The sequence below is a fragment of the Zingiber officinale genome, chromosome 1A (genome assembly GCF_018446385.1).
Source record: "Zingiber officinale cultivar Zhangliang chromosome 1A, Zo_v1.1, whole genome shotgun sequence".
Lineage (NCBI taxonomy): Eukaryota > Viridiplantae > Streptophyta > Magnoliopsida > Zingiberales > Zingiberaceae > Zingiber > Zingiber officinale.
Window position 1 is genome coordinate 147,576,545 of NC_055987.1, and position 25,957 is coordinate 147,602,501.

The 25,957-nt window shown below is 35.8% G+C and overlaps 2 protein-coding genes across 4 annotated transcripts; one reads left to right on the plus strand and one right to left on the minus strand.

The window, feature by feature from the left end:
• The first annotated feature begins 9,936 nt into the window (after positions 1-9,936).
• LOC122037892 (glycine-rich RNA-binding protein RZ1C-like) lies at positions 9,937-15,925 on the plus strand. 3 transcript variants are annotated; one of them, XM_042597358.1, is made up of 3 exons: positions 9,937-10,064; positions 10,165-10,304; positions 14,834-15,925. In XM_042597358.1, the coding sequence occupies exons 2-3, from the start codon at positions 10,194-10,196 to the stop codon at positions 15,641-15,643; spliced, it is 921 nt and encodes a 306-aa protein (XP_042453292.1). In that variant the 5' UTR covers positions 9,937-10,064; positions 10,165-10,193; the 3' UTR covers positions 15,644-15,925. The 3 variants fall into 3 exon arrangements, with proteins under 3 accessions (XP_042453292.1, XP_042453291.1, XP_042453293.1); XM_042597357.1 differs by having other exon boundaries at positions 9,959-10,056; XM_042597359.1 differs by lacking the exon at positions 9,937-10,064 and adding an exon at positions 11,090-13,580.
• A 653-nt stretch (positions 15,926-16,578) lies between these two features.
• On the minus strand, positions 16,579-25,874 carry LOC122037893 (conserved oligomeric Golgi complex subunit 1-like). The gene is made up of 6 exons (XM_042597360.1): positions 23,636-25,874; positions 22,305-22,499; positions 19,565-19,869; positions 19,221-19,406; positions 18,638-18,815; positions 16,579-17,124 (listed from the first exon to the last, which is right to left on the minus strand). The coding sequence occupies exons 1-6, from the start codon at positions 25,826-25,828 to the stop codon at positions 16,945-16,947; spliced, it is 3,237 nt and encodes a 1,078-aa protein (XP_042453294.1). The 5' UTR covers positions 25,829-25,874; the 3' UTR covers positions 16,579-16,944.
• Positions 25,875-25,957: the final 83 nt, after the last annotated feature.

Below are 25,957 nucleotides of genomic sequence, written 5' to 3' on the forward strand. Positions count from 1 at the left end.
TTTATCACATTTTTTCTCTTCTCATCCTCTCTCATCATTATTTTTTTTCCATTACACTCTCTTTCTTTATTTTTTCTCATCACACTTTCTCTTTCATCATACTTTCTCTTCAATCTCTCTTATCCATACCCTCTCTTCAATCTCTTCAATTATATTTTTTTCTCTCCTCGTCCTCTCTCATCATGCTCTCTCGGATGGGTCTAGTGGCTATCGCATGTGTTGCCACAATGAGGTCTGGAATTCGAATCTCGGCAAAGTCGAGATAAATACCTCCCTTATGTGCTAGTCACTATTCCAAAAGCTAGTAGTCGCTCGTGATTCACCTCATTCGTGTTGGCCTTGGGACGGGTTGACAGAGGCGCTGAGGGCGAGCGTATTCGCCTTTTTGCCACAATGCTCTCTCCCATCACACTCTCTTTCCTTATTTTCTCTCATCACGCTTTCCCTCTCTTTATTATTTTCTCTCTTATTACACTTTCTCTCTCATCATTCTCTCTCATCATATTTTTCTCTCATATTCAACTTTTTCTCACATCTAATTTTTCTCTTAAACTCTAAGGATAAAAAAGAAAATTTTTGTTTATTCCGATAGAAAATATTCAACTAATCAAACATTATTTTTGAGAGTGAAATATAAAATTTTCATTTCCATTCTGATTCTTAGAAAAAAACCAAACATCATCTAAGATTTCCTTGCTTGAGATATTAATTAAATTAAACTGGTTAGATTTCCTTGCTTGAGATGTTAATTAAATTAAACTTGGTGGACCGTGGATTGGACGTTAAGCATCAAAGGATTGGTTGGCTTCTCTAGGAACTTCTACAGAGTCTCTATTTTCCCATAATGATCACCATCTTCTTTTTACTATATGAATGATGACTCAAAACTAAAGAAGAGGGATTTATTAGAGCATCCATATCAACTTTTTCTAAACACATAATTTATTTTAAATTTTAGCTTTTATGTAAAAATAACTTTTACATCAGTCATTCTATTCATTTTCTATATTTAATTTCATAAATAGTACTTCTTTAAATTTAAAAAATAAATACATTCCTAAATATTAAAATATTATTTAGTTTAGGAAAGAGAAAAAAATAAAAAGAATGAATTGGGTAATGAAGAGTAGATATTATTAGAGAAAATAATAATAAAAAATAAAGATAGGGTAAGTGCTTAGTAGATGGGTTTAAGAGGCTGGAATGAGAATGAAATTTGTTTCACTCCCATTTTTTGTGCTTGGTAGACGGAGTCAGAATTAAAATATGGGTTTGATACCCTTGATTTCCTAACACACCCCCTAGGTTATCACTAAATTCATTCCTCCCCATTTCTTTTTTTTCAGCCAAGCCCCACCACCTTCCTTTTCTTATATATCCCTCTTCTTCCCTATCCGCCCACGCCTCTTCCTCCTCCTTCTCCTCCTCCTCCTCCTCCTCCTCCTTTTTCTTTTCTCCTCCCTTTCTTCTCTTCCTCTCGGTCGCCCCACCTTTCTTCTCCCTTCTTTTTCTCGACACCAATTTCTCCTCCTTCTTGCTCAACCATCCGTGCTCCTCCACTCCCTTTCCCTTCTCTTCCTCCTCTTCTTTTTTTTTCATCTTTTCTCCTACTTTCTTCTCCTGCTTCCTTATCCTCCCTGTCTCATCTCATATTTGTCCAAATCGAAGATGCCGTCGAAAGGAGGGAACTTTTGATTTTAGGATAAACTAAGATTGTTGAAGATGAGAGTTTTGGGTTTTGAGAAAATATAATCTAAAGAATTTAAATAAGAATTTTAGCCGAAAATTTGGTAATGATAGTATTTGTGAAGAGCGAACTTTTTTACTAAAAATTCTTTCAGGCCGTGTATGGTGTTTATATTTTTTTGGTGTTAAATAATGTTTATCTATTTATTATTTTAGGCATGGTTGTAAGTTGATCTGTTTATTTTTGTTCAATGTTTATTTGATATTCGATGCTATGAATGGTTTTTTTGGAATTATGATTTTTCCTAAATGAATGACCTCTCTCTCTCTCTCTCTCTCTCTCTGTGCATGTGTTGGGTTTAATTTTGGATAATGATAAGATGAATATGTTTGATACAACGACAATGGTTATAGAGAATGGTTGTTTTGTATGGTTTTGGTTTTAATTTATTATTGGTGACATCAGTTATTATATGATGTAGATAAACATGACACAACCATCGTTTAACTATAGAAGACGTAGATTAATTAATATGCACTTTATGGAATATGTATGAAATGCTCATGATTTGTTTGGTTGTTGTATTTTATCAAATTGTAATACTTGCATATCGTCGAAGTAGGATTCGTTAAATAAAAAGTAGGGAAGATAAATGAATTGCATGCGTGAAATGGATGTCCAACCTTACAAAAGAGAGTGATAAAATAAGTAGTAGTAAACTTCGAATGGATAGGAGAACATTCAGGATATTGTGTGATATGGTACAAGACATTGGGGGTTTAAAACACATACAAAATGTCACCATTGATGAAATTATGACCTTATTTGTCTACGTGTTGGCATATCATAAAAAAATCAAACGATTAGTCTCCTTTTTAAACGAAGTCAGGAGACAATGAGTCATTATTCAATCTATGTCTTCAAGCAATTTTATAATTATACAATATATTGCTTAAGAAACTTGAACCAGTACACGATGACTGCAAAGAAGATATATAGTAACCATTTAAGGTAAGACTTTTTTAATCACCTATAATTCTTTAGTTTAATTATATTTTTTATTTCAATCTATAATTTTAATAATTATCTCTAATTATTATAATTTAAAAATATTATAGGGTTATTTAGGTTTTTTAGACGATACTTTATCCGAGTGACACCCCTAGAGAAGAAAACAACTTTATCGCACAAGAAAGGGGGATTGCAACAAATGTGTTAGGAGTGTGTTACCCATAAAATTCATATATGTGTTACTTGGGTGAGAAGGTTCTGCCTATGAAGATTGGGTACTTCGTGATGTCATCAGTAGACCATTTGGTCTTAAAGTCACCCAAAGTAAATAATAAATACTTCTTACTTTAAAGTTGGAATCATGATAGAATTTTAAATTTTTGGAATACTTGCATTTATTAATTTAACTAGTGTCCTTAGTTTAGATATTTGGTCGATGCTAGATATTGCAATGACTCAGATGGATTTTTGGCACCTTATCGCGGGCATAGGTATCACCTCAATGAATGGGAAGATTGTTATCCTGAGACAGCCGAAAAATATTTTAACATGAAGCACTCTAGAGCTAGGAATGCTATTGAGAGGTGTTTTGGATTGTTGAATGATAGTTGGAAATCTTAGCTTCCCCTTCATTTTTTCCAATGCAAACCCAAGTTCGTATTATCATTGCCTATTGTTTGCTTCATAACTTGATTCATAAATTTATGAGCCATTATCCTCATGAGTGTATCTCTGATGAAGATGAATATAATGAAGTGATGACAATGATCATCAGACTGAAACAGAGTACTTACGGACAATTGCTGATCAGTGGACCGTATTTAGAAATAATTTAACACTCTAAATATTTAACAATTGGAAAAATGAAGTATTTTATATAGAATAACTTTCATTGTTGTGATATTTGTTCTGTTTTCTATACAACTTTGTGAAAACTTTTATATGTACTCTTATTATTTTCATTCTAATATGCTTAATGTTGAAGGATCGAATAGATACAATAAGGGGGGGGGGGGGGGATATCACTCGTTTAAAAATCGTTTCCTTTTCTCAAACATAGATCAAAGTAAAGCAACAAAAAATAAAAAAAGGCACAGTTGGTTAATTGGTTCAGAGCCTATGTCGACTCCTACTTCAAAATTCGTGATTCTTGATGCCACCATTAGGTAATCCACTAAGATTCCTATTTCTGAAACCTTTAGAAAGGAGGTAATTCGTACAATGAGGAAGAAGCATAGTAATATACTACTATCTTCTTTAAATAACAATGATGCAAGCTAAAATATAAATATACTGACAAGAGAGTAGAAGATATAGATCGTTGGAATTTTTTTAGTGTTGTAGCTTGCACACAAACTTGAATCGACATTGAGTCACAGTAGCACAAATGATGAGCAAAGAATAGATAGGTAAAAGTTGTGTTGGCTCGGACCTTGAGCTATTCTTTTATAAGCAACGTTCGGTCGATCGAAAAACTATTCGGTTAACTGTTCCGTTCGGTAGATCGATCTTCCTATTGGTCAACTAAATACGAGTCCTTCCTTCTTTGCTGAGATCCGATCTTCGCATAATTAAAAACATTACTCGATCAGTCAATTAATCACCTTGATCGGTCGACCGATCCCTGAAACTTCCTTCTTCATTGCAATCTGAATCTATCATTGTGTATATCAAAATTGGTTCAGTTGACCAATCCACCTGAATTCTATCTTTACTCTGTGCAATCTGACTCTGCCACATAAGCTAGCTTCGGTCGACTGAACCACATGTTCGATCGATCGATCGATCTACTTGGTTTCCATAAAACGAAGTTAGTTTACACAGTATATAAAATATCCCTACAACATAAAATTAGTATAGTAGTATAATACTGCATGAATAAGAACAGCTAGTAAGACATATCTTGATCTCAACTTAGAAATCTCTCAGTTTATTCAGTTGAACCAGTGACCTAGAGTTTATCCCTTCCCAGGACACGACCTCCCCGTCGCTCCACTCCTATTGATTACCTCAACCTACCTACTGAACATTTAATCTTCCAGATCTATTTGAACATTTTTCGCTCAGTGTTTAATCGCCTGATCCACTAAGACGTTTCCTGCAATACTAAATTATCCAACAACAATAATAGTAATGCAAAGTACTTTAGTAAAACTAAACTTAGATTTATCAAGATCCACTGGTCCGGTCAACCATGTCGATTGACCAAAAACTTTTCGATCAACCTTGTTTGGAGTTCACTCCTCTAAGACTTCTCGTTATATAAGGTTACCTCCCCTAGGGTTTTCATCACCTGGCTTCACTCACCAAGATCTAGGGTTATCTCCCCCTAGAGTTTTCACCACCTGGCTTCACTCATCAGGATCTAGAGTTACCTCCCCCTAGGGTTTTCACCACTTGGCTTCACTCACCAGAACTCAACATTAGATCCGTACGCTATGTTGGCTATGGGTATGGATATGAGTATAAGGATATATATATAGAAAAAATATTAGTATAGAAGATATCTGATTATTTAATGGATATGGGTATGAATATGAGTATAAGGATGAATATCTGGTCACAGATGAATATGAGGACGGAGAATATAGAATTCGATTTGAATTCAATCCATTATCATTCCTAACAACTAGAAGGAGAGGTTTGAGCTAGCTTGGTTGCGGCTCTTAAGTTATGCGCCTTCTCCATGCAGAAGGAAGGAGCTATGTTGGCTTGTTGACTTTGTGTTGGGACAGGTTCACCTCCAAAGTGGGCTTGGAAACCAAATGACTTCTGATTTAGGGGATTTTTTTTAATATTATGTATCTAAGTTTTTACAATCTAACTAATTTTGAGATAAACAAACTCACATTTTGCCTATCAAGTAAATTCAAGAAGCACTGTAGCTCTTGACATGATGCTCTAATTTCGCTAGTGATTCAATCATCATAGATATGTACTACATGAAAATTGAATTTTGATTCTTTTAGAAAATGTACCCTATCTCTTGGCACCCCATCAAACCCCGGAGGTTGTATTGATGAACTAATAAAGCTTATTAAATAGATATCAAGATTGGAATAAACTTCAAAAAAAAATATACATACACTTCTTTTCTTAATCATTTCTTATCAATTGATTGTTTTTTTATTAAATACTCCTATATAAAACATTTAATTATATATATTATAAAATTTTAATAATTCATCATACCATATTTTTCATATTATTTATTAATTCAGATAGTTGGCCTTAGTCCAATTAATTTTGGGTGAGTAGTTCATGTCTCCAAATCACTAACTATAGATAAATTTTTTAAGTATAAATTAGTTTGACATAATATCTAATGTCATCAGTGGTTTGAATTTTATGAACGATAAAAAAATACTAAGCGTGAGATTTCAACTCTACTTGCCAGCACACCGTACTTTGGAGTATCAAATAATATATTTTCACATGATGGTCAGTTGAATTTACACATGCTCTCATATAAAAATTTTGATCATCCCTAACCATCAAACATAGACACCCAAACATAGACACCCAATTTACTTTCCTTCAGAACATACTGTGAACGTCACTGCAATTGGAGCATTCCAATAGTATTTGGACTAATAAAAGTATAAATTATATTTGGGTTGATTTATTAAAAGTTAATTTGTTAGACAGTGCAAATGAACTCGGACTATCTTAATCATCAGTGTACCACGAGGCATCCTATTCCATAACCGACGCATACAAAAAAGTGTCGTGACTAAGACTTCCCTTACTTAATTGTAGTTAGGACTTCTCTTGCCTAAACATAGTTAAAACTAGTCACTCAGTAAAGTTTTCACCCTACCCTTCCTAGTCATTAAATTACCCTTGACCTAACTAGACTTCATTAAACATATTATCAACCAAAAATTAAAACCTTAGAGTCAATTTCACCAACAGATATGTCATTAACATTCTTTCAACCTAATTTGATATTATTGTAATTTCATTGTTATATAATGTGTCATATTATGAAGCTAATGTTTATGACATTTATGCTTCTTGTGACTTTGATATGACCTGGATAGTAGGATGGAGAGTAATCATAAGGAATCTGTGGGAAAGAATGCAACACGAGGAAGAGATGAAAACAAAGTTTTTTGGATGGAAGAGGAGAGCTGGGTATTAATAAGATGTTTGCAGAATATGACAACCAATCCTATTTGGAAAATAGACGGAGGGTTCAAGAACAACTACATGGTCGAGATAAGGACTATAATCCAAAAGTTGCTAACAAAATCTGTCAGACACATTAAATCTAGGATCAAAATCTTAAAGAGAAAATTTGACGCTATCAATGAAATGTGCAGCCAAAGTGGTTGTACTTGGAATGATGTCTAAAAGAAGATAGCTTATGAAGAAACATGGTATCTTGAATGGATTAAACTACGTGTATTAATGATTGCTATTTTTTAAAAAAAATTGTAATGTTGTGTATGGATATGTTACGCTCTTGGTGATAGGTTTTTATGGCCGCAAGTTTCTTGACTTTGTTAAATTGATTGTTATGTTCTTCTTTTAGACATAATCACAATGACATCAAAAGTCTCTATAATGTATCATTTCCTTATTTTTCAAAGTTAGAGATGATATATGGCAAAGACAGAGCAACATATCTCATTGTGGAAGATCCTACGATGGCTGCAAAAAATATCATTGATGTGGATGCTGAGTTGACCATATCGAATGACAATTCACTTGCTAAAAAAGAAGTTGAAATTGATTCGATGTCAAATCAACAACCTTTTTTACATCAAGGGCATCTCACTCTAAGGGGGGAAAGAAATCATCCACTACAAAGTTCCAAAAGCTTCAAAGAGGACAAAACTTCAGTCGTGCAAAATGTCAATTATGACTTCAAGTTACTTAATGATCGAGTTGAGGGATTTATGCAAATTGTTATCTCACACCTTGAGTCAATGTCATCTTGGGTTCAAGGTAAATCCTCAAAAATACCACAAGTTCTTGAGATGTTGGATAAGTATGGGTTCAAGGTAAATCCTCAAAAATACCACAAGTTCTTGAGATGTTGGATAAGTATGGGTTCGTTGGTAAGAATATGTAGAAGGTTGCTCAAGTAATTTGTGAAGATTCTGTGAATGTTGAGTTATTATTCAGTTTGGATCCCTCTGAAGTTAAAGATTTTGTGCTTAGTTACTTGTAATAATATGCTTGTGATGATGTTGGATTTGATGAATACATTTTTGTTTATCCTACTTTTATTTATTAATTGGGTTATTGATGGGAGGATAGGGCAATATTATCTTGCGTAGCAAACACAACAATAAATGATTATTATGTGTACCGTTGATATTATGGTAGATGTTTTGATTATGCAAAATCATTGACAAAATTATTGTGTACAAGTTAATATGTGACGATAGTTTATTTTGGAGATAATTGTTGTGTTCTATTATGTCTTTTATACACTGAATGAAGGAAAATCACTCACTGTATTCATTTTTTTTTTAATAAAATGGTTCTGTCAATGACTCCGTGTGATTATTTTTGTATTTTACTTATAAGGATAAAATAAAAATTTTGACTAATTTCTATTCCATAATTTAAGCCAAATCAAGCAATATTAATAGGATTAATACTCATTCCAGTATCTATACCAAGTACAATCAATCCAGCAATCATTTTCATTGCCATTAACTTCTCAATCAAAACTCATTACCATTCTCATTGGCGAATGTATACTAAGCGCCCTCTAAAAAAATAAGGATAATGAAAATTTTAGGATAGTTGATGTAGTGTGTAGTGAAAAATAATTATCTAAATTTAATAAAGTTGATGGGTTGCCTCAAATTTTAGAGGTATTATGGAGAAGCTGATATAGATGTTCTTAGGCTTCTTTGTGAGGACTGAGAAGAGAAACCAGCCAAGGGGAGAGCATAGCAACATGATAATTTTTACCTAATCTGATTAAAGATTTGAAATCTGATTCAAATGAAGGAAGATATGAAGGGACTATCAATATTCGATATTCAGCCTGAATAACAGATATATATAATGATAGTTAGATGAAAAGAAAAAAATATTAGTATAGAAGATATCCGATCATTTAATGGATATGGGTATGGATATGAGTATAAGGATGAATATGTGGTCACAGATGAATATGAGGACGGAGAATATAGAATCCGATCTGAATTCAATCCATTATCATTCCTAACAACTAGAAGGAGAGGTTTGAGCTTGGCTGCGGCTCTTAAGTTATGTGTCTTCTCCATGCAGAAGGAAGGAGTTACGTTGGCTTGTTGGCTTTGCGTTGGGATAGGTTCACCTCCAAAGTGGGCTTGGAAACCAAATGACTTCTAATTTAGGGTTTTTTTTTAATATTATGTATCTAAATTTTTACAATCTAACTAATTTTGAGACAAATAAACTCACATTTTGCCTATCAAGTATTCAAGAAGTACGGTAACTCTTGACATGGTGGCTCAATTTCACTAGTAATTCAATCATCTTAAATATATTCTACATGAAAATTGAATTTTGATTCTTTAGAAAATGTACCCTATCTCTTGGCACCCCATCAAACCTCGAAGGTTGTATTGACAAACTAATAAATCTTATTAAATAGATATCAAACTTGGAATAAACTTCAACAAAAAAATATACACACTTCTTTTCTTAATATTTTTTATCAATTGATTATTTTTTTTATTAAATACTATTATATAACACGTTTAATTATATATATTATAAAATTTTAATAATTTATCGTAAAATATTTTTCATATTATTTATTAATTCAGATAGTTGACCTTAGTCCAATTAATTTTAGTCCAACTAATTTTGGATGAATAGTTCAGATCTATAAATTGATCACTAATCATAGATAAATTTTTTAAATATAAATCAATCCTGACATAATATCTAATGCCATCGGTGGTTTGAATTTTATGAATAATAAAAAAAAAAATACTCAGCATGAGATTTCAACTCTACTTACCAGCACATCATACTCCGGAGTATCAAATAATATATTTTCACATGATAATAAGTTGAATTTACACATGCTCTAGTATGAAAATTTTAATCATCCCTAACCATCGGACAAAAGACGTCCAATTTACTTTCCTTCGGAACGTACTGTGAACTGAACGTCGCTGCAATTGGAGCATACAAATAGTATATTTGGACATATAAAAGTATAAATTATATTTGGGTCGATTTATTAAAAGTTGAATTTGTTAGACAGTTCAAATGAATTCGGACTATCTTAATCATCAGTGTACCGCGAGGCATCCTATTCCATAACCGACGCATACAAAAAAGTGTCCGGCTATTGAGCGTCTAGGTTTTGCTTTTACATCTCGCCGAATCTCTTCGTGGTGAGTAGGTAGGGTTTCCGCTTCTCGCCGTCTCTGGTTCCGCCATCGGGGCCGACGTTGGCCAACAAATTTCAAGTCGTTTTGGTTTTCTGTGATTCTTTTCTGTAGATTCTCTGAAGGAAGGATCCATACACGCAATGTCGGCGAAGGAAGATAACCGGATTTTTGTAGGAGGTTTATCGCGACACACCACGGAACGGCGTCTGGAGGAGGAATTCAGCCGCTTTGGGAAGGTTATTGAGGCCCAAGTATGATCGTCATCTCTTATTTATTTATTTATTTATTTTTAATTTTCGGCTATTGAGCACTTTTTTTTCCCCCGCAATCGAAGGATCTGTGGAAAAACATGCTTTAGTTAGTTACGAAGGGAATTTGAAGACTCCTAGGGAAGGAGTTTTCGGGAAAAAAAAAATTCTTTCTCCTTTGTGGAGAAGTAAATTTGACGAAAGCATTTCACTAGGGTCTTGAATCTTGAGTTCAATGGTCGCCTTTATAGTACAATTATATATTATAACCTTCTGTGGAGTTTCTGCTAACTACAAGATTTCCCTAACAGATGTTTTTGATCAATGAACATACAAACCATCTGGAAACGGGAAAAATCGAAGATTTTCTTGTTTGGAAAAAGTTGCATGACATTTTTTTAGTTGATCTGCTTGATTTGTGCCTGTTCAACTATGTCTTCAACGTTTACTTCACATATAGCAATATTTTTGGTCTCTTCACTGAATCTAACTTTTTTTTCCTTCAAATTTTTTAATATCTTTCAACAAGTACCTACATGACATGGTGAGATGCCTTGGCTTCTCGGCTTTCACAATTTTAATCCTCATCCAAGTTAGTTAGTCCATTTGAAAGATGCCTGTTTTAGTTTCTCCATGCTTGGTGGCATGCAGAAGAGGGTTGTTTTAATCTCGGAAATGATTGACTTATAGACAATCTTTTAGTTAATCTGTCCAGGGCAGCCTGCCATTCATATGTTTTGTTTTGTTCTAGCTGATGCAACACTTGGTTTTGAAAATTTAAATAGCAGATTCTACTCCTTGGTATCCTTGAAGAGATAGCTTGAGCTCTGTTCTTTGATTTTTGGGTTATGGGTGTTGATGCTATGAAGAAATTTTCAGAAACAAGCCAAGATTAAGATGCACAATTGCAGGTTGTAGAAACTTTTACTGTTGTTAAGTGCTTAATGGATTGCCTTCAGATGATAGAACCCTTTTCGAAGTTATGATCTTTTGGCTAATGAAGTGCTCAGTCAAGCAAGAATTTTGAGTTGAAAGTGAAGATGTGATATTGATCTTACTGAGTTATTGCCATCTAATATCATGCACGATAAGGATATGCCAGATATCAGATGCTCAATCTAATGATTTGGCTTTTCTGCTAGCTAGCTAGTGTAGCATAATGGTCATCTCTCATCTTCATCGTTTCTGCTGAGAAACTGACTGAAGTGTTTTCAGTAGCTGACTTTACAATACGCACAGGATTCTTTATGAGGGTGTATCTTTTGGCTTCTTAGAGATGCTCTATTTTTTTCCTCACAGATTCATGTCCAATGTCCAATAAATGCCATGCCCTTTGTCTTAGATTTCTATATTGAATCAGGTGCAGCTTTGGTATGTTCAGTGTTCAGCACACGGAAGAATTGCAACTACTTTGTCACCACTTATTTGCCAATGATTGTTTGGTTTTTTCCCTTATATCCTTGTTTAAGATTTCATGTCAGTTACAATGACGTGGGAGTGCAAATGGAGAGTGCTATGCAAAAGCTGTCTATATAGATGAGGCTTAACATGTCCCTTTAAGTTCTTGATTAGAATCAAACTTTTTGATACAATTAAGTTGGTGGAAGATGGTACCTGGTAACATATTATCACTATTGGAAAGAAAATAATGTGCAATTCTTCTGAAGTTGGAAAAGGTGTAGAAATGATTACTGCTTAGCTGCAGGCATTCTTGATTCTGATTGGTTGTACTTCTTGACTCTGATTGGATCAGTGTCTCCTGTCTTAAAACAGAACAATACTCAACAACAACAACAACAGCTGAAGGTTAAAAAGTTGACAAAAACAGCAGCAACAACAAGAAGCGCCAGCTGAAGGTTGAAAGGGATGGTTGCTGAGCATCCAATTTGTTAGATGCCGTTTTCAGTCTTTCTGCCAAATGCTACTGCATAAAACTAGAAGTCTTAGAAGATTACCCAAATAGAAAAACACGTGTCTCTCTATATCATGCTTATCTTGATTCCCCTATTTAACTTTGCATTTTGCATCAAATTGCATATTTTACAAGTTCATTGTATCTTTCTTTCCATTTTGACCTTTTAGCTGTTACTAGTCTTCTAACTAGAAGCAGTTGGTTCTTCTCCATTTTGTGAGTTGCTTTATTTAGGACTTGTCAGAAGTTTGTATTCACATGGTTCAGTATGACTGGTATGAACATCACAGTGTGGGACTGGTATGAACACCACAGCATGGTACCACTATTGGTATTTCAATGTATTTTCTTGTCTGCTAGATTACGACTTTGGGCAACCCTAATGCCCCTTGATGAAAAAAGTTCTTGCAATTTGTATCATCAGGGTAATTGTTTCCTCATTTTAGTTTGAGAGACATAATCGTGATTCCAGAGCTGCTCACCCCTTCATATGCTAGATTGATTCTTATACAATACTAGTACCTCTTTACTTTTGTGTTTAAGGTTGATTGCTCAATAACCTGTAAATGTGAATCAGTTGACTTATTGTGGCTAGCCTATCTAGATGGATTCAGGATGCTGTTCCATTTGGGACTTGTCAGAAATTTGTGTTCACATGGCCTAATATGATTGATCTGGGGAGTGCTTAATACCACCATTAGTATTCCCATATAGCTCACTGTTTCTAGATTAGTTGTTTGGTCAATCCCTTAATGACCTTGCACTGACAAAAGCTATTTTTTAGCGTTTGCACTCTTTCTAATCTTTTGAGAGACCTGAATGAGAACCGGAAGTGCTCAACTCTTTGTGCAGTAGACTAATTCATCATATGGTAGTTGCACTCCACTAGCAGTATTGCCTATGAGTTTGGGATGAACTGCTGGATAATCTATCAATGTGAATCAGTTTGAGGCGGCAAATTTATATGACAGTTGTTGTGTTGCTTTCTATTGCTCCCCATTTCAGAAGATCTGTGTTAAGATAGGCACAGCATAAGAATTAAGGCAATCAACTCATTTACCACATCAGACTTACAAAAGATCCATCTGAAGTGTTTCAGTTCATTTTGTTGACCGATACCCAATTTGTTTTATTGCTCTGTAAAGAATTTTTTCACTGGGTTCAAGATGAAGAATTTACATGCAACATGCTTTTAAACGCATAACAGATGTATATATTGGGTAGAAGAAGCTACCTACATGGATTCTTTACATGTAGCCTTTTTTTCTGTTTCACAATAAAAGATTACTCAGATGTCTGCATGTATCTCATTGTGTATGTAACATATGTGGTGATGGATCTTCATCAGTATCATATGCCATTAACAGGTTAGTGGCGTTATTACATACATTTAAAGTTAAACACAATTTTTTTGGTTTAATTTTTTTGCCAAACTGACATTATGTGCACAAGTGACATGATCTTTACACATTAACTTGTGCATCATTCTTGGCATTAATAGCTAGTTATGTATGTGCGTGAGTTTTATTTAGAAATGCTTATTTAGTAGTTTTCTTCATGCTTTTTCATTCTGCACAAATAGCATAGTGATTTCTGTGCTAGCATTGGTAGTCATTGGTTGCTATTGATTCATATCAGTGCAGTTTGGAAATGAGATAGACACCAGCCACTACTCTTACCAATAACATTAGCAGTTGCTACCAATACCTGTAATCTTGCATCTCTAAGTGATTGATAATTTTCATTTTTCATTCTTCACTCTTCTTTTGTATTTCTGTTATGAAGTTTACACTCAGTCTGTGATAATAGGATAGTCTCATTACATCTTGTATCCTCATTTGTTAGTAGTATTCTTGTAATTGGCTTAAAGTTTATGTATTGGTTGTGGGAACCCAATACTATGATTACCCTTCATCTAATGTCACTATGAAAACATAATTTCATTGATCCTTTTGTATATCATGCAGGAATTTCTTTATTAGTAAATAGTGAGGGTTAATCTACATTCAGGTATTGAATCTTTGTGGTGTATATTGATGGTTGTTAACATGCCTTGACATTTGTAAGGTCGTCATTGAATTGACCAAATAGTGTCTTATTTCTCATATTATTTCTGTTTCTTAAATGGTGTTGGTGCACCTTCAAACATTGAGGACATTTTTTTTTTTGCTATGTATCTAATGCATCCAACTAAATAATTAGTCAGTTCATGCTGTATTTTCTAATTTGAACAGAATTTGTAACTGGAAAACAATCAAGTAAAATTAATATTTATGCATTTAAATGTCATTGCTTGCTTGAAGAAATGATGTTCTCTTCCCCTGTTTCTTGCTTACATGGAATTCTATACTAATGCTGCAGAATTTTGGTTATTTTCGTCATTAGCATTAAAAATGGAATGAATGGATCTGGAAGTTGCCAGGAGGATAATGCCCTAGTATATTGCTAGTATATGCAGTCACTATCCAGATTGTCATATGGTTTTATTTCGTGTTTTCCTAGATAATTTTTCCAACTTTAACAAGCATGTTACCTGGCTATTTTCTATTTACCTCTTATAGGAATAAAAATATGTTTCATCTAAACTTCTGTCAGTTTTTATTAGTATTCTCATGTGTAGATCATGAAGGAGAGAGATACTGGTCGCCCTCGGGGATTTGGATTTGTGACATTCTCTAGTGCGCGTGCATCTGAGGCGGCCATTAGCCAAATGCATGAAAATGAACTAGACGGGCGAGTCATTTCTGTGAACAAGGCTGAGCCTAAGATGAGCACAGATATCAGCCGCTATGATGGTGGTGAATACAAGTCCAGTAGCAGAGGAGGCTATCGTGGTGGTGATGGGCCACCACCTGCAGCCCGTACAGATGAATGTTTTAAGTGTGGTCGTTCTGGACACTGGGCACGTGAGTGCCCTTCCGCTGGAGGCGGCAGTGATAGCCATTTTTCTTCTCACGCCAAATTTGGTGGAGGAAGTGATGGTCGAGGGGGGCACAGTCGTTATAGTGACCGCTACATGGATGATCGTTATGACGGTGGTCACTATGGAGACCGTGATCGATTTGATAGCAGAGACAGCCGCTATGGTGGTGGTCGTGATAAATATATGAATGATCGATATGGGCCTCCAGGTGATGAATTTCAAGGTGATAGATATCGAGGGGGACCTGATCATTACCCACACAGTGGATACAACAGGGAGAAGAGCTACGAGAGGGATGTTCCTCGTGGTGGAAGCTACGATAGAGATCCAGCACCAAGGGGCAGCGGTGGCTATGATCGGGACGGACCACGTGGCGGTGGAAGTGACAGATATGGGACTGGTGGGCCTGCTCGCTACAACGGTGGTGGAAGTTTCAGGCAAAGACATGGGCCTTATGATCGACCTGGTAGAGGAGGACGTACATCATCTTACGATGTTCGGTACTGAACCTTCTTGGTTCAGCTGTTAAACTGCAGTTCTCTCCAAATTGAGCTTATGGTGGATTAGGGTATCATGTGACGGTGCAATGATTTTGTCAGTATCTGAGACTTGTTGAACCATCTTGTTAAGACTTTGGAATCTGTCTTCTCAAACTGTAGCTTATGTAGATTGTGCTTCATCTGGATCATTTGTATCCAGCAGTCGTTCTGAGTATGTTTCTATACTTTTTTTTAGCAGTTGAGATGATAATGATTCACTGGCGTGATCAAATTGCTATAATTTGTACTACAGAATGTCTGGAAGTAATCTCTCTTAGAAGTTGGATCGTTAAATTGCACTTCAATTTTGATTGAGGCATGCTTTCTCGGATTTCTCTTTTGTGCTGTGCAAGTCAATTGGCCGCTGAAGATCTTAGTCCAAATAACATCACTCGATATTTTTGAGATGATAGGTTTCTACAATTTTGCTGCTACACGATTGCTATGAGTTCACAGGAGCAGAAGTTTACAGAGTGTTCATTTAATTAAAAATGCGTCAAACAAGATTAGACCAATTTATTTTGTTTTATTCTTTTATTATTTCGATTCAGTTATCTATACTTGAAAGCTACAAAAAAAAAATGCTTGATATCAATATTCAGGAGAATTATCATACCAAAGAAAGCTATTAAAATTGCGATTTCGTTTGTGATTCAAAAATATTTAAGGCGTCGGCTACGAGGCTGTATAGCCTAAATCTTCCACGAATTGATTCTGATACCAAATAGCTTTTGAGATTTGATTTTTACATCAAATGTGTTCACAGGGAAACGACGGTGCAGAGGATGAAAGAATTAATAGCGCTGTGAAAATTTAATGCATTTTTTTTAGATTGGGCTTGATATCGAAAAAAAAAGTCCTACTTTTGACGCTGTAGCAAGGTTAAAGGTTATGTACTTCCGATAACCAGGCAAAAAACAAATGAATTTTATTATTAAATATATAACAATGTCGCCATGCAAAAAAGGAGCAAAGCTCGACCACAACAATTAGTATTATTCGGTCCTGCCGGAAAACTATATATATTTTTTTGATGATACTGTGAATCTTGTAACATATACAACTCTGATCCGTCAACTTCCGTACAAGTGTTCCAATTCCCATCGCTGGACAATGCGAACACAGCTTCCAATGCTTGGGGCCACATTTTAACTGCGAACTGCTCGTGCTGTGAGATGTGTTACAGTCCATGTGAGACTGGAAGTAGCCTCTCCAACCAGATGCATTCTGTTCATCTGAATACCAATTTCGATAACGAATAAGCACAGACTAAGGGTCAAACATGGCTGCACCTGATGTAAGAGACGATAGAAGCCCTGCTGCAGGGCCAGGAAGAATGTCACCAAATGTCGACATGGCAGCCGCAGATCTGTCTTTGAGCCTACCAACTTGGCCATCAGAAAGCATAGAACCCCACCTGGAGGTACTCTCTCCAAATTTGCTTCCCACCTGGACAAAGTTGTTAGAATAGTACATAACCTTTAATCTTGCTACAGCGACAAAAGTATACAATCCATTCTTAGTATCGTATACAATCAAATCTGAAGGTAGAGTGATATGTAAATGTATACAATCCATGTTTAGTATCGTATGCAATCAAATCTGAAGGTAGAGTGATATGTAATGTATATGAATAAGACTTGTAAAAGAATCACAACAATTAATACAAATTATATTTTTTGTAATATTATGAAAAACAAAAAGATTCATTGTCCTTAGCATTAAACTTAACTCATTAAGGAGATGTTGAATGTTGAAAATAAAAGAAGGGGAAAAATAAAAAAGATAATGAGTATTGAAGATCAAGGAATTAGACTATAAAGGACATGGGGAAAACATAAGATAAAATGAACATGCTATATGAACAGATTGGTGGTATAGACATGGATGCAGAATTCTAGTGATAAACTATGGTGTTGAAAGGGAATATTGGGATTTCAGAAGCTCGACACAAGTTTTAGGCAAATATTACACCAACTTTTTACCCTACTTGAGCTTCATGGAGATGTTTTGATTTTGTTGAATGCGATTAGTTATATATATTAGTTTTAGTTTCTAAACAAAATGGCAATGACATGGTTGCAATTCTAAAAGAAAAGACGACAAATATTTATTTTTCAAGACGATGCATCAACCTTTTTTTCCTTCATAAATCATGATAATCTCAGCGTGTCAATTTGGTGGGAGAAAATAATAATTTATACATTTTAGGTTTTAAAAAATATTCCAAGCAAGATAGAAAAATTAACCAATTTGGACTATATGATTTATGATTGGAAAATTATAAATGATTCACACTATAAATCTCGATTTGCAAGCCTTTATAAGGGGTACACAGCAAATTCAAAACCTTCCAAGTTATGGAACATAAATTGTCATGAATCTCAGATTCCCACAGAGAGTTGCTATAAACTAAACCATAAATATCCAGGAGTAAAGCAATAGCCATAAACTCGCTGCTATTTCACCTATGATACATTATATAATGGGAAGATGAACCAAAAAGGCAAAAACACAACAAGTTTAGAAGTAACACTGCAAAAAAAAAAAAAAAAATCTGACAGACAAAGGAGTCAATTTTATATTCATGCATAGCTAGATAGAGGGAAAGCATGGATTGTGAGTGTTTATTCGAATAACCTATCATTTGTGACACAAGACCTAGGAAATATGACCAAGTGACACCTTAAAGCCTACAAAGCTAATTCCGTACATTATGTGAAAACTTTTAATTGAGAAATTAAAAAATTATTGTTTAATTTTATGGAAGTAACCTAAAATCGCTGCACTTATAAAGAAACCTAGAATAAGATGGAAGGATGACCGATATCAATTTAATATGCAACCAATGATATTTGTCAGATAACATAAGCATAACATTAAAATGCAAGGAGAATTTGTTGTAAACAAATATGCTGGATTATGCAATCTTATGGAAAGTGATAATTTCCTATTAGTGTACCTGTGTCATGATAGACTTCAACAATGGTGCAGCAATTCCATAGTTTGGACTATCATCAAAGTCAGGCTTTGGAGATTGTTCACCACTTCCATATGCTTTCCAGGGGCTCCTCATCGAAGCATCATCAGAAGTCTGCATCGCTGATTTATGTAGATTTCTTGTGGATAATGCAGGAGCACTGGAGAGAAAATTTCTTATCAGAACCACACCATAAGATAAATGTAGTAGTACAACTACAAACATATCACAAATAAACCTAAGAAGGAACGAAGCTACTTTTTCAAGGAAATATGATACCAAAAGTAAATTTGATTTGCCATATTGATTTGGAACTTTAGGATTCGTTTACTTGGATGGAAGATATGAGGGCATAAGGGAAAGTGACACAAATGATGAAGGTCGTCCATTTGTAATTTGCCAGTTTCTCTCTCTTCCTCTACTTTCCATCCAAGTAAATGGACCCCTTTTCATAAAAAAAAGGACCCTTAGGGAGACTGTGATCCTGCAAAAATTACATTCTACATTCCAGCTTCATTATCTGCTTTGTTGTAGGACACCACATATTAGGCAAAGAAAAACTAACCTGATAGGTAGGTATTTAAATCGGGGAACTGTGGAACATCTCATAATGTTGGAACCTGTGTTTGACTTTGTAGGCAATTTCTGAACGGTCTCAGTGTACATACGATTAAGCTGAACTAAGAAGCCAAAAAGGACAGAATATCGCTTATATGATTGTTTCTCATTCTCCCAGAGGTAAGGCTCATACCTGTAAAATATTATAAGACAAATGTCCAATTAACTTAGCATTACATGTAACCTTCAACATGTTATCATGTATTAAAATCACAATGTTTGTCTTCTTATGGGTTTGCTAGAGTTGAATGATAGCAGAAAGGGATTCAACCAGAACTAAGAAGTGCTTACATAGCCCAGTCAATTGGATCCAGCCTCTTTGTAAAGCTATTGATTAGTTTTGTAATGGCTGCCACATTAGCACAATCAGGCTTGTTTTGTGTCTGTTTCCATCTCAATGCCGGTTTTAATGTTTTAACTTTTGGTGAATCTTCTTTGGCATTTGATTCAGAACCGCTGACAGCAGAGTCTTTGCCTCCAGAGAGAATATCAGCAATGAATTTTAAATCTAGCAAAATCTGCAGTATTCCTTTATCTGAGACTTGAAATTCACCATTCTCCATGGCTAATAAAAATCTTTCATAGATTTCAACCACCTAATGACAACATTTAATAAGGACCAAACAACTTCAGAGCTATCAAAAGACAGTATTAAAATAAATATGTTCATAATTCTGTTTACATGAAAGAATGAACACTTTATCTGACCATTAGAATTAGCAATCAGTAGCATTTACAATGTAAAATCACTTGTACTGGTTGGGAAAAAAAGATCAGTTAATATTACATTTGTGTCACCTGAAAAACTCTAAGTAAAATAACAAAGCAACCTTAATTAGCTCTCTACTATGTCAGGAATAAAACAAGGAAAGTAGACATTTCAAGCTCTAAAATCTTGTTTCTGTGCTGAATTTCTAAATGAGATCAATCTGGTCCTGACTCCTGACTGGTAAAGCATGTGCAAGTACAAGATGGTGTAGACCACACCTATCAAGAGAAGGATAAGGATGACTAAATACTAAGGCGAAGAGGACAAGAGGAAGAAAATCAGGAAGTAGAAGAAGAAGACTCAGGAGATATACTTATTCAGCTATTCCCATCCACCACAATTTCAAGCTACAGTTGTTTCTCACTCTCAAGAACTCCACTTGCTGCTGGTTCCTGACCACCAAGCTATCGCATAGATTATTCATCATCCTTTATCAAGAAAATTTCTAGAATTTCCCTCTGAATCTGATGAGCTTGTATATCAAGGTGGAGCGGTTGTTTTGACATTGTTCGCATTTCAGCATGTGCATAGAAATACGGAAAAACACAAGGGAATTTGATTCTATGGACACATACAAAGGTATGTTTATGTCCTCATTATCTTCTCAAGTATAGCCATTTACTCAGCATTTTGTATGCTAATAAGCCATACTTGGTCAGTTTTTTTGACTTCATATTGCATCCTAAAGAAAAACTTAGAGCATGGTGTGGATGTTTTAGTGGATTGATCCTGTAGTTGCTTATTACTGCTGTTATCTTTCAGACGTCAGGCAATCTCAAGAACCACCCTGATCACTTTACACATACGTAGGGAGTTCACTGGACTGATGATCACTATGATGGGCCAGGTCTATGATACTTGACAATGGATTTTCCAATCATAAAAACTTTCGAGATCACTACCTCCACTCCATAACTAAAGTGCTTATGATAATGGAACCATATGTCTCAAAATTGGAAAATTTTCCTGAATACTTAAACTGAGGTTTTTTCCTTGTTTTTATCACTCACTTTGATCTGTGAAAAGTCATCGGTCTTTGACTTGAACTCTTAATGAAGACCATGGTTCCAGCTTAACTTGAGATAATGCTAACCATAATTCTACAACTTAAGTTCATTCTTAGAAGCCTAACCTTTTAGGATAAGTGAACATCAAATCAATCTTTAGCATTTTAGAATAGATATACAGAAATTTTAATTTGAAGCTGCAGAATCTCATCCTATGTAGAATTTTCTGTCATCACTGAGTTGATGTACAGTTGGCAGACATAAAATGCACAATAACGCATTGTTGCTGTATTACTTGACAATACAACCAGGTCAATACAGTGAACCATAAATGCTGGCAAACATTTCATTCATTAGTTTAAAGATTTAGATTGAGCTTCTGGGCTACAGTTAGAGAGGTGCATCTTGCATTCTTGCTCATACATTAATTTGGAGGTCAATTCTTCCTAGCAATGTTCATGACTTTGGTGATGATTCATTGGGAGCTAATAGGTGCAGTGAAGCAATCAAGTAACAATTTCATGTTGGACAAAACAGACTAATTTTGTGTTAAAGCTTAGAGTTTAATTATGTGTTGACTAGCATGACATATTAGACTCAAGAGTCTGATCCCAATTTAAACAATTGAAAGCAAAAAAGAAATTGGCGCATCCTTGGTAGAATTTATGCTGTCAAGCTTCTTATGTAGTATGCTAGCTTTGTAGCTGCTCCTTTGATCAATTTTTTGGAATTAATCTACGGTCTTATATATTTTTTTTCCTTACTTGATCTGGGTAAAAATCAGCATAGAATAATTTTTGGCAGTGTCTATTTTTTTAAAAAAATTTTAATTTTATTTTTGCATTGATTTGAAGTCTGATCTAACAATTATGTGGAATAATTGACTAGTCCTATTTGAGCAATTTGTTTCGTGTAAACTTGTTAAACTAATATAATGCATGAGTATCTAGACTGGAGTACAGTTTTTTGGTTGTTTTGTAGTTTAAATAAACACTGATGATAAAATCCATATTATCCAGATATCAAGAAGTACATGCATCCCAACAGAACCAGCAAACTTAGATGCATAAAGATTAAGGACAATGAATATCAGCAAAACATCTTAAGTTTGAAGTTGAAACAAAAGCATATCACCAACCACACAGGTATAGAACATGTTTAAAATGTTCTAAATAATATTCCTGTAAATGGTAATACATGGCACATATTGGTGTAATAAGATCAATACATAAAGTTAAATGATGGAGCAATATACCTTCTGTAAAAGTTTCCAAGCAAACATCTGCAATGTATATCGATCAAGAATATGACCTCCGATTCTGTGAATTTCTAAACAAGCTTGAAAGAGAATGGAGGTGATATAGAGTGAAGGCATAGAAGGAAGAGAGATTGTCATCTCCAAAGAACCTTCCTTGGAATCATTTTGTTTGATGTTAGTCACTTCCCAACCCTACATAAGAAATAGTTACCATGTAATTCAACCAGACGTTTAGCTAATTATCAGTTAACACATATGCCAAAGTTTAAATATAAGAAAACAACAGCATGATATAACTTAAGAGCATGTGTAGCAACTAACTTCAATGAAAAACTTCAACAATTAGCTAAACATATAGCTGTGTTACAACTTCTTTCTTTTGGTCTCAAAAAGCAGTGTGTTATTAACGTGCGATACATATAAACAATCTAAAATTTTAAGCATAATCTGATTCTTTTTCTACATTAAAAGCATAAAAATTTGCAGGATTCCTTGACAGTTGTATTTTATTCATTGCAAAAGGTGGTGACATCTGATTGCTAATGGAGAGAATTAATGCCTTTGAGGGTTATCCTCCTCGTTTTTCACCTACTCATTGTCACTTTTTCTCACTCCTTATCTGACATCTCAATTTAATCTCACATGGTCTGGCACTCTGGCTAGTAATGAAGCTTCATAAGTCTACATGAGTGAGCTCCTATTATCTTGGGCTTAAACATTTTAGGCTGGTGGTTAGGCATGATAAGTTAATAGATTAATGCTCCCATCCATATGGGTTGTAACACCTTAGCTCTCTTTGTTTTCATTTTGAAATGAGTCTGGCAGAAAATGAGAAGACTAAACAGCATTGAGGGAATCTTCGACAACCTTTGCCCTACTCATCAATGCAAGAACAAAAGCTAACTGAAAGATCCTTTCTCTTCACTGAGCAATGCAACTAGATTCTTATCAATCCAAGAAACATAAGATCCTCTTTTGATTACTATGCAAAAAAACTTCTTAGGTTTCCTTCTATCACAAACAACTAACTTAAATTTGATTGTCATAGTAGTTCTGTAATGTGGAAATCATTTAACTTAATTAGAGCTCTCTACCAAGTTCTTGTAGGTTTCCTTCAACCACAAATAATAGTAATAATAATAATAATAATGAGAAGAAATGAAATTCAATTTCCTTAAAAGAGTTGAGCATTTGAAGGAATCTTGACATTTTCAAATCAATTTACTTGATTTCCTTTCAATCTATGCTAGAAAACGATCTAGTAATAAGGACAACCACATAATTATTACTATTGAAAACAAGCCAGACATTGAACAGGGACCATATACCTGCAAAGAAGTTGAAGAAGATAATGCTTCATCTTTGACAAAATCCTTAGAAAGAATTAGTACTAACTCATTGCACAGCCAAACAATCCATAGGCCATGAGATTTGATGCGCAAATCTTTAAAGATTTTATTGAGTACCTCAAGCTTTGGATTTGAGGTTTCATCCAATGCAAACAATGCAGCAGCAGCTGAAATTGTCTGCCTTCTAGGATTATCAAGAAACTGTCTCCTAGGGCTTTTAGAGCTGTTGCTATGACGGGGAGAGATTGGAGAATCAAAAAATGCTTTATGTTTCACAGGCAGAGGAGATGATGAGAAGCTAACAGAGACTGCACCAGGAGAGTCTTTAACCCACTGCCTTGGGGAACCGAGAATTAGAGGTATATGACTCGAATCGTTTTGTAATGTAAACAAAAGGCGTCCTATAAAGAGTGATCTGTCAATAAGGACAGCGTGTGGTAACTCCCTGTCCTCTGTGTCTCTTTCCAAAGCAGCAGTGAGCAGTGCAAGTTCATCTTCAAGTTCCTTTAGTAAGACAGCTATGGTGCTGTAACATTTTTCTTGAAGATATGGTGCCAGTTCTTTCAACCTCAAAAAAGAATTGTGAGATTCCACATAGCACAAAAGATCTTCTAGTATGGTTTGATATTTTCTGTCCAAGGCATCTCTAATCCGACTAACTTCAGGTCCAAGATATGCATTTAGGCTACTGTTGAAGTCATTCTCATAAATTGTTGGCTTATGTGCATAAAGCAGTCCTGTTTTCTTTTGAATTGGTTCTGAGAACCAAATTCCACCATCAATTGACAGCTTTCTCAAATAAGCTTGTGAATCATCTGAGTCATTTCTGTATGTAGTTTTCACAATAGCCTGGATAGAGTTCCGCAAGTTGATATCTATGTTCAAGTTTGCAAACTCCGAATCCATGATCTCTTTCATTCTTCTAGTAAACGCATCTTCCAGCCTATCCTCTAAGATATCTTTTCCATTCTTCAGGATAAGTCCACGAAGCTGGTCCCAAGGGGTCTCAATGTCAGAACCAAAGACACTTTTCAGCCAATGTTCCAAGCTCTCTTCCAATCCGTCTCGATCATCCAAAGTATAACGAACCATCTTTTCTGCAGATGCAAGGCCCTCCCCGCTTGCAATTGCATCAGTTATACGTTTACCACTTGCCCAACTACCAAAAATTTCCTCACAGCAGTCACCTAACCAAGAAGAACAGGTCCCCGCAATAAAATCTGGTTCAAGCAGCACCATGGTTGCTTCCAATTTCTCCCGATGCGACTTCCAGAGCCTCACTTCGTCCTCAGGATGAGGGATTGCACCAAACAGCTGTGTCCCAGGGGGAGACCCAAGCACCATTTTGTAGAATAACGGCATTTCATTCAGTGCTAGAAGAAGGAGCTCGCCCACTTGGCCCAAGCTAGATCTGATCGTCCTAACCACATCACATAGCAAGGAAGAAGAGGAATTAGAATCCAGGATGCCACCTACTAACTTCTGCGAGATCCACGACCTCCTAGAGTCCAAGAAAAGGCCTAGCACCTGCTTCGGGTCAAGATCGTCAATGGTGGCCGCAGCAGCTAGGGCATCTGCGTAGGCGGCGACGGTGAGCCCTTGATCGATCAACCTTTCGCGGCTTCTTTGAGATATCTGGGACTTGAAGCCCTCAACAATCTCCCATTGATGCCGAATAAGAGGAAATTTGGCAAGCAATTCCCCATCGGCATTGTTAGTGAGGAGGCCGTAAACTTCGTTGGCACGGAGGTATCGGCCGGAGGCCTCAAGTAGCATGGATTCATCGAGGCAGCCCCAGATGTTCTCCGGGGTGTCGATGAGGTACTTAACCCGGGCGGCAATGCTGTAGACGCGAGCGCGGGCCGGGTTAGAGGCGACGGTGGGTGAGTCGGGAGCGGAGGAGACGGAAAGGGAGCGCAGGGCGGCTTCAACGGCAGCAAGATTGGAGTCGATGGACTCGGACGAGGTGTGAATGAGGAGGATAGAGTCCGCGGAGTCGATGAGATCTCGGTAGCTCTCGCCGACGAGCAGGCGGAGCTCCTCCTCCTTGGCCTTGATCTCCCGCCGCGTGGTTGTCTCTGCGGCACGGATCTCGGGAATCGGCTTGGAGCGGAAGAGGGTATCGGCGTCGCGGGCGCCGCCTCCGGCGGACGGAAGCGGAGGGGACCGCATGACGGATCTGAAAGTATAGCTGTGTAGGGGAGGGGGAGGACGCACGTGCTGAAGGAAATATAGCACAGAGGTTAACAGCGCTCGCGTGGCTGTGTTTACTTCGAGGGAAGGAAATAGAAGAGAAATGAA